Source organism: Nyctibius grandis, chromosome 7 (genome assembly GCF_013368605.1).
Source record: "Nyctibius grandis isolate bNycGra1 chromosome 7, bNycGra1.pri, whole genome shotgun sequence".
NCBI lineage: Eukaryota > Metazoa > Chordata > Aves > Nyctibiiformes > Nyctibiidae > Nyctibius > Nyctibius grandis.
This window is the reverse complement of record NC_090664.1, coordinates 869,527-881,793: the sequence shown is the minus strand read 5'-3', so window position 1 is coordinate 881,793 and position 12,267 is coordinate 869,527. Positions and strand designations below refer to the sequence as shown.

The window sequence follows — 12,267 nt, the reverse complement described above, 5'->3', positions numbered from 1 at the left end:
CTGAATCTAAAAATGTAGCAGAGTCTGGCTGTGATTAGAAAGAACTCTGAAAGCTGATACCTTTGGAAAAAAAACAACTCTCTCACTGTTTCTATACTTTTTTTTTTTCCCCACCCTCTCTTAGGTGCTAATATGCCCTATATGCCACAGCCCACTAGTTACGACTATGATGCTCCACTGAGTGAAGCAGGAGATCTGACAGAAAAATATTTTGCCTTGAGGGAAGTCATTGCTATGGTGAGTGTCCCTAGGACATGTTCAGAATGGTTCTTTGAAACATCCCTGGTGCATTGCAAACTCTCTCGCTCTTGTGTTGGTATAAATTACTTCTGAATTTACTATTTTCTGCAGGTAAGGGAAGTGTAGAACAAGGTGATTAGGCCAACCTAACTGCTTGTTGTTACAAAAGGGGGAAAGATCTTGCACCTCTCTGGGTATCCTTCCTGTCTCGATGGCTCCCTTCTTCCTTTCAGTGTTGGGGATACAGGTGCAGGTCTGACACTGAAATGATTCAGCTCTGCTTTTTTGCTGCATTTGTTTTCTTTCCACTCAAGGTCAGTAAGCTGAATTGGCTGGCTCAGTCAGATGACAGCCAGTGCTGGCACAAGGGGAGCAGAGGAAGGCAGGAAGGGTTTGGCTGGGAGCAGAGATGGAGGAGGAGTGAACAGCGCTTTTCCCGTGTAACGTTGATCAGCCATTCAGTCAGCTGAGGCTCATCACTCAATGTCAGCCTGATATGCCTTTAGCTTAGTGCTTTGGCTGTCTGTAGCCCAAGCTTCATGTGGTGCTTTTGGGCCTCTGTGAGAAGGAGTGTGCTTATCCAAATGAGCACATCTTGTTTTTGTGATGCCACAAACTGTAGCTAGTGGCTGGGACCAGCCTTGCCTTTGCTGTAAGAACGCACAGTATCTACAAACTGGAGATTGAAGTGAAACATGGAACCTGTATTTGGATTTTGAATAGCCTTGTATTGGAGGACTTAAAAACAGATTCCATGGGAGTCCCGAGGCTCAGGCTTGTACTTGCTGTCCTGTTGCGTGCCAGCAACATTCCTATTCACTAAAGACATTTTTTTGATGGGAGTAGATCTCCCAAAAGCGTATTGCCCTTTCTCTAGGGTTGAGCATGACTTTTCTCTGTACCCATAGAAGGCCTGCTGTGGGTCATTTTCTTCCATTTCTCCATTATCCCTAATCTTTATGTTGATGGGATAATTTTGATAGCCTTTCAAGGGGAACCTCCTGTCTTGATACAGCTTTTCTCACCAGAGAAATTCCCAAACTTCCTGTTTTTTAGTTGTTTTCTTCAAGGCAAGATTTCTATCTGAAATGTAAGTAGTGTTTTAGTGCACTGAAAGAGCTTTGATAAGATCTGAAGCGTTCAGTATAACCTAAGGTGTGTTGGGTCACGGTACAGCTTTCTTTGGTGTGGTTTATCTCTTACCTTCCATATCCATAGGATCTCAGTGAAGTTTTCCTGTCTCTGCTGTGGGTTCTAAACCTGTAACAGTCTTATCTACTCGGTTGCAGTTTGAGGTGGAACTGATGAAAGAAAATGGAGTTGCCTGTAACTAATGACTATATTCAACATGTTAGCTGTGTAACAAGGCTAACGCATTATAATGTTCCTTTACTGGTTCCTCAGTTAATAAATGTAATAAAGAAGAAGGGTTTCAGTCTACACTTCTTTCAATTGCTGACAGCATTCTCTAATTTTTACTATTTTGGCTGAAATTTCCTACTTTTGACTTCTCTTGGGTAAATATAGTTCTTCTTTTCTTTAAGCCTTAATATCTTGATTATTTTCAAGTACAGAGAGGAAGAAATAAACTTGTTACTGGAAATATAAATCAGGCTTCCATCAGTCCATAGCTGAGATTTGACAGGAGGGCATTGGGAATTATACTGCTTGGTCTGTTTAAAAAAAAAAAAAGACCTGCTAAACAGAAAAACAACCCTTGTCTTGGTGCAGAGGCGAGCTTTTGAGCAGGAGTTTTATGCTGGATATACCATATGTAAGCCCAAAGTTTTTTTTAAAAAAAAAATCCAAAAAACCCCAAAAACCAACAAAGTAGGAGCTGCCAAAGTAAGCACTCAGAAGTCACCGAATGTGCAGATTAAGACAGCCTTCACAAGGGTGATTGTTTGTGCATATGGATTAAAATGTAGCCTCAGATTGCTTGATCACATGGGTATCTCGTCTGCAGAAGTTTTCTCTATGACATGCAGACAGGGCCATGTTCAGTAAATGAAAGAACAGATGGGAAGAGTGGACGTTACAGGAGACAAGTAATGGCAGGAAAAGGAGAAGGGGATGATGGCAAGAAGAAAAGAAGGTTATAGGGTCAGAAAGGAGGAGGCTAGGGTCAGAAAGCCACTGTCTAGACTTGCCACTCCTCAAAGATGTCCAAGAAAGTGGTGGATATCCTTCACCCCTTCTCTCTGCTGATCTCACGTGGTTCTTCCTAGAGATACAGGGCAAGAATCATAGAATCATAGAACGGTTTGGGTTGGAAGAGGCCTTAAAGATCATCTAGTTCCAACCCCCCTGCCATGGGCAGGGACACCTTTCACTAGACCAAGTTGCTCAAAGCCCCATCCAACCTGGCCTTGAACGCTTCCAGGGAGGGGGCATCCACACCTTCTCTGGGCAACCAGTTCCAGTGTCTGACCACCCTCACAGTAAACAGAAATAGCCCAGTAGTCAGAGTGTTTCCTTGTCATGTTTCCCTGTGATTGATTGGGCAGTTGTCTAGACCAGGACTAGAGGGAAGCTAACAACGGGACCTCAAGGGTTCATGGAGCTGTGGAGGCGGCTGTGGTCTCAAAGCCTCCTTCTCAAAGAACCAGCCCAGGCAGTAATGGGTTAGCAGGTGGTGGAGTATAGTAACACTGCACAAGAGGCTAATAATTCCCATATGGAAGTGCTGCTGAGGAAGGGTCAGGTGGAAGTACTGCCAGACAGACTTGGAAAGGTTAACTCAAGCTCCCATGGACTGAGGAGATAACTGCAGGAGGGCTGTAGAAGGCAGTAAAGCAAGCTCTAGCCACAGGAGGGCTCCGAGGGCACTGGGATTCTTTGGCAGCTGCTTTGTTCGCTATGCTCTTTACTGTTACCTCGAGTTGAATAGTTATTAAAAGTTGTTTACCATATGTGATCAAGTCAGATTTTTTTTTTAAAAAACATCCCTATCTTAGACCAGATGCAGCTGTATTCCTTTAGAACAGTGAGATTATCTCTGATTTGTGAAGTGGAAAGTGAGAATTCAGTTAAAGCGTGTTTCTATTTAAGTTGTGTGTGTTTTTTTTCCTCCTTCTCTTTCTAGTATAAGCAGTTACCAGAAGGTCTTATCCCTCCGACAACACCCAAATTTGCATATGGGGAGGTTCACTTGCAGAAGGTAAGTTAACATCTGTAATACGCTGTGTATCTTTCCATAATGCTCTATGTTTGCTTTTTGCAAAAAATGTTTATGTGAGTGTCATGGCAGTCTCTAGATATCATACCAAAGAAAGAGGAAAACCTTGAAAGCAAACTTTCAGGAAGCTTTCAGAGCTTGAGAGTTAGGAATCATGCCCATGGTAGAAAGTGAGAAAATGTATGTTATCTGGATATAAAAAGATAATCTTTACAATATGCAGTATGTGCCTGAAGGTTTACTAAACTGAAATTAATATATTATTAACACAACAGAATCATAGTTGTCTAAGATAACTCATGTATGAGTAATGTATCTAGAGGAATGCTAGCATGAGAGCTATGAGCAAAGAGTGTTTTTGTAGCTGGTGATGCCTCTGAAGCAGAAGCAGCAGGTAGGATATACTTATCATTCAAATACTTCTAGGTGTTTAAATTTTGAATATGGAACACTTATCAATAAGACTTTCAAATTTATTGAAAATTTTCTTAAAAGGTTTGTGAAAATCTGTGGCTGATGAGAGAAATTTAGTTTCCTGCCAAGGGAAAAGCATGTAGAACCCAGCATGCAGAACCCAGCCGTGCTATATCCTGTCTGACAGCAGTGGTATGACTGGTCAGCACATGAGTAGCTGGCGTTTGTCCATAGCACCATTGTTTTAGGACCAGTGACAATTTTCTGTGAAATACGGTTGAGAACTAGGTTCCTGCAGTGAGTGTAGAGGGTGGTTTAAGGGAAGATGGAAGACACAACATACATGGACTTGGCTGTATTCATTCTGCTGGGCACAGACAAGTTGTTTTGAGGTGGAGGATTGCTGCAGTTGGTGTACTGGATACTGTAATTCATAATGCTTTGATTTTATACTTTGTACTTTTAATTTGGCAGCCCCCTTTCTAATCAGCGATGTATCTGATCTGTTATGCACTGCAGCTGAAGCATTGCAAAATTTGGTAGTGATAAGGCTTTGCAGGCGTTTTCAAGTCATCCCACTCAAGTGGTGGGCAGAAATACTTTTTGTATAAAAGTGATTTACCGGTGAAGTTAAAATAGATCTATAGATCTATATCATTTTCAACAACCTTTGAATATCTTCAGACCTTTCAGGGCAGGGGTTTCCATATGAGGTTTCACTGAACTGGCTTATATTTGGTAATGACTAATTATATACCATTATCAGTACACCCACCACGTCTACTGCTGTCATGGGTCGCCAGCATTTGGGAGCCTAGCAATCAGGTTTTGACTCTCCTGTCTTCTCATGGTTCATGGCTCTTAGGTGGGGCTGTCCAATTTCACTGGAATGATGAACTTTCTCTTTCATGCCTTGAAGAAACGAATGCTGCAGGGTGCCTGGCCCAGACGCCTGTCTTACAAAGGAGGAGGCAGATGACTAAACTTGCTCAAATATCACAGCTTTGACCTGGCCGTCACACTGGGAGCCCTGTTCCTGCACCTTCTCACCTTCTACGCTTCCTGCCTTTTGGAGAGGAGGTGTTTTACTCTCCACCCTGCAGTTGTAGGAATCCAGGTGGCATGTCTGAACTGCCAGCTGTGAGGTTCCTGTCACTGCCTGTGCATATACTGGCATCTGCACTGAAAGCCTCTAAAATTGTTTTCTGGGAACCCACTGCTTAACTTCAGCAGCAGTTTACTCCTCTGCTTGGTTACCCTGCAACACAGGATGAGTCTCAGTCAGAGGGTTTGTACCATCCCAGCCAAAGCCATCCTCCCAACTCTGTCCTGTGTTCTAGCCCCTGCTGGGACCAGGTCCAGTGCACCTTGTTGTATGGAGAAGCCTGAATGTATTTGGGTGAACATCAGAGAGGAAATATTCGAAACGATAAGACCTGGGTTTGGTAATAGTAAACTTCCCAGCTGTATCGTTGGCAGTCACAGTGCTAAAACAGGTACTAGGTGAAGCTTCACTGTGCAGTCGAGGTCCAGCAGTCAGTCTGCTATGCAGAGCGTTGGATCTACTGCAGTGAACCAAATCCCTTGACACTTCTGCAGAAAGGAAGAGGGAAAGGAGACTGTGGTGTATTTTCAGGAATCATACGGTGTACTTTACAGAGGTACATGTAACCAGAGCTGGCTGTTCTCTGTCTTTTTTCCACAAGATGTTCTGTGACAATTCAGTCCTTAAGTACCTGATCAGCTGCTCAGGACCTAAACATGAGGAAAAGAGATCTTTACCCTTAGCAGTGCTGCCTGTTGTATTTGGAGGTTTGCAGATAGATTGCCCCAGATGAAAACAATTGGGGAACCTAGACCAGTTGGGGAGGGAAAAGAAATAAAAAATAATAATAAAAAAATACCCTGCTGTTCCCTGATCAGGCAGTTGTTCATTTTGAGCTATTGAATTATTTTAAAGAATTCTCCTGGGTGGGGAATACAAGGTAGTTTATTAAAAGATGCTGGGGACACTGACATTGCTACAGAAGAGCAGAAGACAGGAAAGCAGGTGATGAGGAAAAAATCTTACTGTGTAGATGCAAATGAGACGTGTTAAAGATGAGGAATGAGGGCAGGCAAAGGCAGAACAGCAATAGATGGGCTCAGGAAACGTGAGCAAGATGACAGGGTTTAGGGGTTTAAGACCCAGAATGTGAGGAGCATCCTTTCCAGAGGGAAATGAATGAGTCTTAGAGCCTGCAATGTGTCTTGTGTGGCTGTGCAGGCTTGTGAGCAGGTGGTAGTTTCTGGTCACCGCTTGGAGGGCCCTGAGGAGTGCTTGGTCACAAGGAAGCGCCTGCCCTGGCACTGCAACCTGCAGACTTACAGGTGCTGGAGTTGTAGTCAGTTCTTGCGATGTGGAGAGCTCAAGCAGTGGCAAGTAGTAGGCAGTGCTGATACGAGTTGGGGGTAGAAAGGGGGTAAGCAAACAAAATGCTGCCAGTTGTTGATATCATTCCTGTTGGAGCTATTTTGTTTCTTTTTTTTTTTTTTCATGTTTGATCTTACACTTTGGTTTTGAAGACCTTGCTCTGGAGGATAAAAAAGTATTGCTATTTTTTATGAGTAGTCATCTATTGGTTTACAGGTTGAGCTTTTAAAAATCCTTGACAGTATTTTTAATTTTTAAATTTACTGTTAAGTTTCTGTTGTGATACCGATTGTCCACTAAGTAGCAGTCAACAGGAACTTGCATCAAGAGCAGATCTTGGTTGTTTTTTTTTTCTAGGAACCACTTAAGAGTGAAACACTAAACAAAAATATCCATTGACGTTTCAAAGAAACAAGCTTCTACCAGCCCAGTCCATAAGTGAATTAATATGTGGTCAACCTGCATTCAGAACAGAAGCCCCCTTGATAGCAGGAACTTAAAAAAAAGTCAAACAAGCACGTGTACAAGCTGCTAATACTCAGTTCAGCAAGGCATAAAGCAGCACTCCTTGCCAGTTAGTAGCTCATTCAAGTGACCATGTGCATCTTAATACCACTTACGTTCATTTCTAATTTCATTGTCCACCTGGGGCCGGGACTATTAATGCTCGTAGGATTGTTGTTTAGTGCTGTAAATCAGCTCTGTCAGTGTCTGTGCAAAGATACTCATCTCTTGCTTCACAGCTGTTGTACTAGACCTGACAGTTCAGTCTCCCGTGGCCTGCCAAGTTCTGCATATTGCTTTAACGTTACTGGCTCCCTTGGAGGAGCACAAGGTAAGGAAGGCAGCACGTACACAGTCGAGAGCATTTGGGGAATTTTACTCTACGAAAGCTGATTGTTATTTTAGGTGCAATGCTTAAACTGGAAATGTAAGAGCAAACTACTTTCATCAAAATGTTGCAAGCCATTCTTTGCCTGCCAGCCTTCTTGCCAGGGTGAACACGCTTACCTGTGGACTTAGTGAGGGTGACCCAGCCTCCAGGTAGTGATGGCATTACACTTTGTATACTTATGGCCTCCTTTTGCTTTCCTGTTCCTAGCTGAAGAGTTGAGATAAGCTCATTTCAAAAGTCCATTTAGATCTCTGTCTACCTGCTTGTTGTGGTTTAACCCCAGTAGGCAGCTAAGCCCCACAGAACCACTCTCCCCCAGTGGGATGGGGGAGAGAATCGGAAAGGTAGAAGTGCAAAAGCTCATGGGTTGAGATAAAGACAGTTGAATAGGTAAAGCAAAAACTGCTGCACAATTAAAGCAAAGCAAGGAATTCATTCACTGTTTCCCACGGGCAGGCAGGTGCTCGGCCATCCCCAGGAGAGCAGGGCTCCATCATGTGTAGTGGTGACTTGGCAAGACAAACGCTGTAACTCTGAACATGTCCCTCCCGCCCCTTCCTCCTTCTTCCCCCACCTTCACATGCTGAGCATGACGCCATATGGTGTGGAACATCCCTTTGGTCGGTTGGGGTGAGCTGTCCTGGCTGTGTCCCCTCCCAGCTTCTCGTGCACCCCCAGCCTCCTCGCTGGTGGGGCGGTGTGAGGGGCAGAAAAGGCCTTGACACTGTGTAAGCCCTGCTCAGCAAGGACTGAAACATCCCTGTGTTACCAACACTGTTTCCAGCACAAATCCAAAACAGCCCCATAAAGCTACTATGAAGAAAATTAACTTTATCCTAGCCAAAACCAGTACTATACTGAAGAAATCATTGCGTGTACATAGGTGATTCATGCTGACTTCTGTCACATACAGGATTTCACACAGTGATGTACATTTTAATATATAATTTAATATTTCAGCACTGCTGAATTTCATGTATGCTCTGCAAAAATTCAGTACGGCTGTTGCTGAAGTAGCCTCAAAAGTTTGTATTGCTGTGAGTGCTCTTAGAGTATGCAGTTTTACATGATTTTAAATGCATAATTTTTTTTACTGTTTTTTTCCTCAAGCATTTGAAAGTAAATCTGCATTTGAGAACTGTTTTGAATGTCTGATGTTTATTTACCACTGAACAGTGAACAATACTTCTGGTGAAACAGACTGACATCTTGCATGAAAAAGATGAATGCAATTGATTTTTTGAGTTTGTAAGACACTAGGCATATTGTGTGCATCTTGACTAACGTAAAATTGATAGTGGACTTTGAGAGAGAACTGTAGATGAGTAGAAAGCTCTATAATTGCAAAAGGAAGTTGCAGATGGCAACAAAAGGCAGTTTAACTGTACACATGTAAGTCCTTATTCAGCAAGGTACTTATGCATGTGACTAGCCTAAACCTTGCTCCCATTCTCACTAGAATCAGTCCAGCTATTTATATGTGACACTGAATTACAGCCTCAGGGTTTCTAAAATCATTTAAGACTAAATAGGGTAAATTAATCTTTGATAACTCTTGATGGAACCAAATTGTGTCCCTACTTAGCTCAGAATGATTTCAGCGTAACTCACTGGAAATCAGTGGCATTTTGCCTAGCTTGATTTTAAGTATAATTGAGCAAAATTTAGCTAATATAGTTGTTTTGTATTAATTGTCCAGAGCAGTTGTGTTTGTTTATAGAACTTTTTGTGAGAAACTCCTGGGTTATATCTCATTAAATAATAAAGGGTCACTTTTATTTTTATGAATGCATAGCAAATTTAGAACATATGGACTTTTAAAACATTGCTCCACATGTAGCATGTTTCTTTCAAGGTTCATCAGTTCTCTGTACTGTATTGTGTTATTAACGTGTCCGTAAGGATGGTGTAAGGGCTTAAGATTTCTTTGCTTTCTGGCCAGATGCAGCTAGGTGGCTGGATATGCAAGCTGTTACATTTGGATTGAAATTTACTGATGTTCATATATCTGCTTTTATGCTGCAGGTGGGCACAGTGGTGGAGGTTCTTGACAAGCTGTCACCTGCAGGACCAGTGAAAAGCACTTACCCACTAACCTTTGTTCAGCTAAAGCAGGTGAGGATTCCTTCAGTAGGCACTTCACAGGAATTTTGTAAAGTGTATTTGAACAGCCCTCTGTGGTCTGACTCTCCTTATGTCCAGTGTCTTACACCTTATCTCAGCACAGAAGTAATAGTACTATAAAGGTGTTCAGGATTTTTGCATTGGAGACCTTTCGATATTCCACAGCGCTCTTGTTTTGTACCCGCGGTTTTCTTCTTTCCATGAATGTAGGTGTATATGCTCCCCAGGCTTTCACCTTTACCTCTCTCCTCTCTGAAGTATTGATTTTCAGGTTCTTAAGAGAATTTTAAAAAAATCTTTTTTCTTCACTATGAATTTTGCTCATCCTGTTTTTTCTTTGCCTCTCCCCACCTGTTATTAGAGTGAGCACCATGTCTGAGACACTGCTTTCTCATACAAGCCAAGGGGCCTGGAGGTTGGGGAATGCAATCCATTTGACACTTCTAGGGGCCTCCTACTTACTTGTAGTCCTTTTCTTTTACTATGTGTATGGTGAGGCAAGAGGATGCTGTGAGAAAAACCTTGGGGAGCAACCTCTCGGAGTTGTTGCAACCCACAAACTACTTGGAGAGAATGTGATGGTGGTAGCTGGAGAGGGAGGAGAGGGGGGAGCAGTTCAGCAGATGCCTGGGATGTGGCATTAGTCAAGTAGGGGTTCAAAGCTCGGATTTTTCCTTTCCAAACCACTAATACAGAGATGTGAGAGGCAGTATGTTGTGGCTGGATGTAATTTCTAGGGAGCTTTTCTCTCTTGTCCTCTGGCCTTCCCACCCTTAGTGCTCTGCTTAGGAAAACTCCTGAGACAAGAGAGCAGCCAGTGAAGCTTCCCGGCATATTTTTTCTATTTCTTTCCCTCCCTTACCCCTTCCTTTCTGGGCACCTTGTTGCAATTGTAATGCCAATATAATAATTATAGCAGAATGGAAATGGTTTACTCTCACTTCTTCCTGCCAGGGTTATGTTCTAATCCAGGTCTTGAAGATAAATGGTTTTGTGGCTACTGAGTGAAAGAGACGATGCATTTTTTGACTTGGTTTTAATTTGTGTTTCACTTTGTGATGAGAACAAATCCAATGACTGTGACTTTTTTTTTCCTGATGGGGAACTTAGTGGAAAATATTCTGAAATGTTCCTAAGTCAGGTAGTTTTAAAAATAGATAATATCAACTTGATGAATATGTCAATTTATGGGCACTTGGTGGCAAGTGCACTTTCAAGTTTGTTATATCACCTCAGTTATGAAGGGATTTTCCAGCTATCTTTTCATTTATTTTAATGAAGAAATTATACTGTCAGTCATTAACTGCTTTGTTTTTATTGAGGAAATACCTTTATAGCTGAGACCCTTATCTTTAAAGTCACATAAATGTTATGATGAAACATTTAAAAATGGAAACTCTGTGGAATTTACAGCCATTACTTAAAGGTCAAAGTGAACTCTAATCTGAAGCTGGTATCTGTGATAGATGCTATCTGGAGTGAATGAAAGTTAACATTTCAGGCTGAGCATGTAGGCAGGAATGTGGGATATTTCTAATTCCTGACCTGAGCTGAAGCTACGGAATGACTTGGCTCATTAATCTGTTTGTTTTTTTTTTTTTTCCTTTTCTTTTCTTAGTATTTTGGGTTTGTACTGTACAGAACTACGCTTCCAAAAAACTGTACGGAGCCAACACAACTGTCTTCACCTCTAAATGGAGTCCATGATCGTGCCTATGTCTCTGTCGATGGGGTAAACGTTGTTTGCTGGTATTCATTTCTGCTATGAGTGGCTTCATAAAAGTCATAAATACAGTCTGCCTCTTTTTTTCTCCTTTCTTCAGCTTACCGAAATGAATTTATTAGATAATCTTACCTAATCAGATGAAGGAAGTAAGGAAGTACACAGTTGATTTATACAAAATGTTCATATTCAAATTTCAGAAAATATGACTATTAATTCTAATGAAAATGTAATTGTTTCCATTATTGAGGTATTTGAATGTTGATACAGTCATGACTTCAGTGAAAAAAAACCCCAAAACTAGAAGGGATTGCTTGCAGGTTCATGAAATATGTTAATGACAGAATCACAGGATTATAGAATTGTTTTGGTTGGAAAAGACCTTTAAGATCATCAAGTCCAACTGCTAACCTAGCGTGTGGTTGGTGGCTTTCTACAGTGTTTCCATAGATTTTTTTTTTTATATATTTTTAAAATTATTATTATCTTTTTTTTTTTCCCTTTGAGGGTGGGGGAAAGTGGAAGCCTGAGCTTATGTCTTACCTTATGAAACTGGCTTCTGACCACAAGTTAAAAAAAAAAAAGTACTTTATTGTACAGGATGTGAACTTAATCTTTCTCCACTTAAACAGGGTTTTGTTCCTGCTTAATAAGAATTAATATCAATTCAGGGACTTTGATAGCCTATTTTTTAGTTATTCTTTGTCATGTGCTGACTCTCATCACCTTTGTGTCCAGGTCAAGCTCTTTGTTCCTTATGTTGTGGGAATGGGAATAAATAAAGCTAAATATTGATGTGGGCTTAATTGGAAGATGAAGCCCCTTTTAGTCACTGATATTGCCAAAATCTTTTCAGGAATTTTTTTTTACTTTTTTGTTTTCTTTATTCCCTTTCTTTTTTTCATGCAAGCTGAAGAGACAAATAACACGCTTTTGTTGTTTTTTCAATGGTTATTGTTTTCTTCCTCTTGGTGTAATTCATATAGGTTCCTCAAGGTATCCTTGAAAGGGACAGATCACTTACAATAAATATAACTGGGAAGGCTGGAGCAAATCTGGACATCTTGGTAGAGAATATGGGCCGAGTCAACTTCGGTAGATACAATAATGACTTTAAGGTAAGTAAAATCAATTGAGTTACTGGGTTGTGGTGGATTTTCCTCTTTTCCACAGGTTGAAAAGAAAGTAGTGGGTTAGAAAGAGCAAAAGGATCAGGATTACACAGCTGTAACTTGACCTCAAAATATAATTACTCACTAGTTTTCATTTGAGTTTTTCCA

At 41.3% G+C, this 12,267-nt stretch overlaps 1 protein-coding gene across 1 annotated transcript in view; it reads left to right on the top strand.

Annotated features, from left to right (window-relative positions):
* GLB1 (galactosidase beta 1) overlaps positions 1–12,267 on the top strand; it is a 46,215-nt gene that overhangs the window by 23,542 nt on the left and 10,406 nt on the right. The window contains exons 10-14 of the mRNA XM_068404692.1: positions 125–237; positions 3,326–3,400; positions 9,166–9,255; positions 10,883–10,996; positions 11,974–12,105. Of these exons, the coding sequence (XP_068260793.1) occupies positions 125–237; positions 3,326–3,400; positions 9,166–9,255; positions 10,883–10,996; positions 11,974–12,105 (524 nt within the window). The remainder of the gene's footprint in view (positions 1–124; positions 238–3,325; positions 3,401–9,165; positions 9,256–10,882; positions 10,997–11,973; positions 12,106–12,267) is intronic.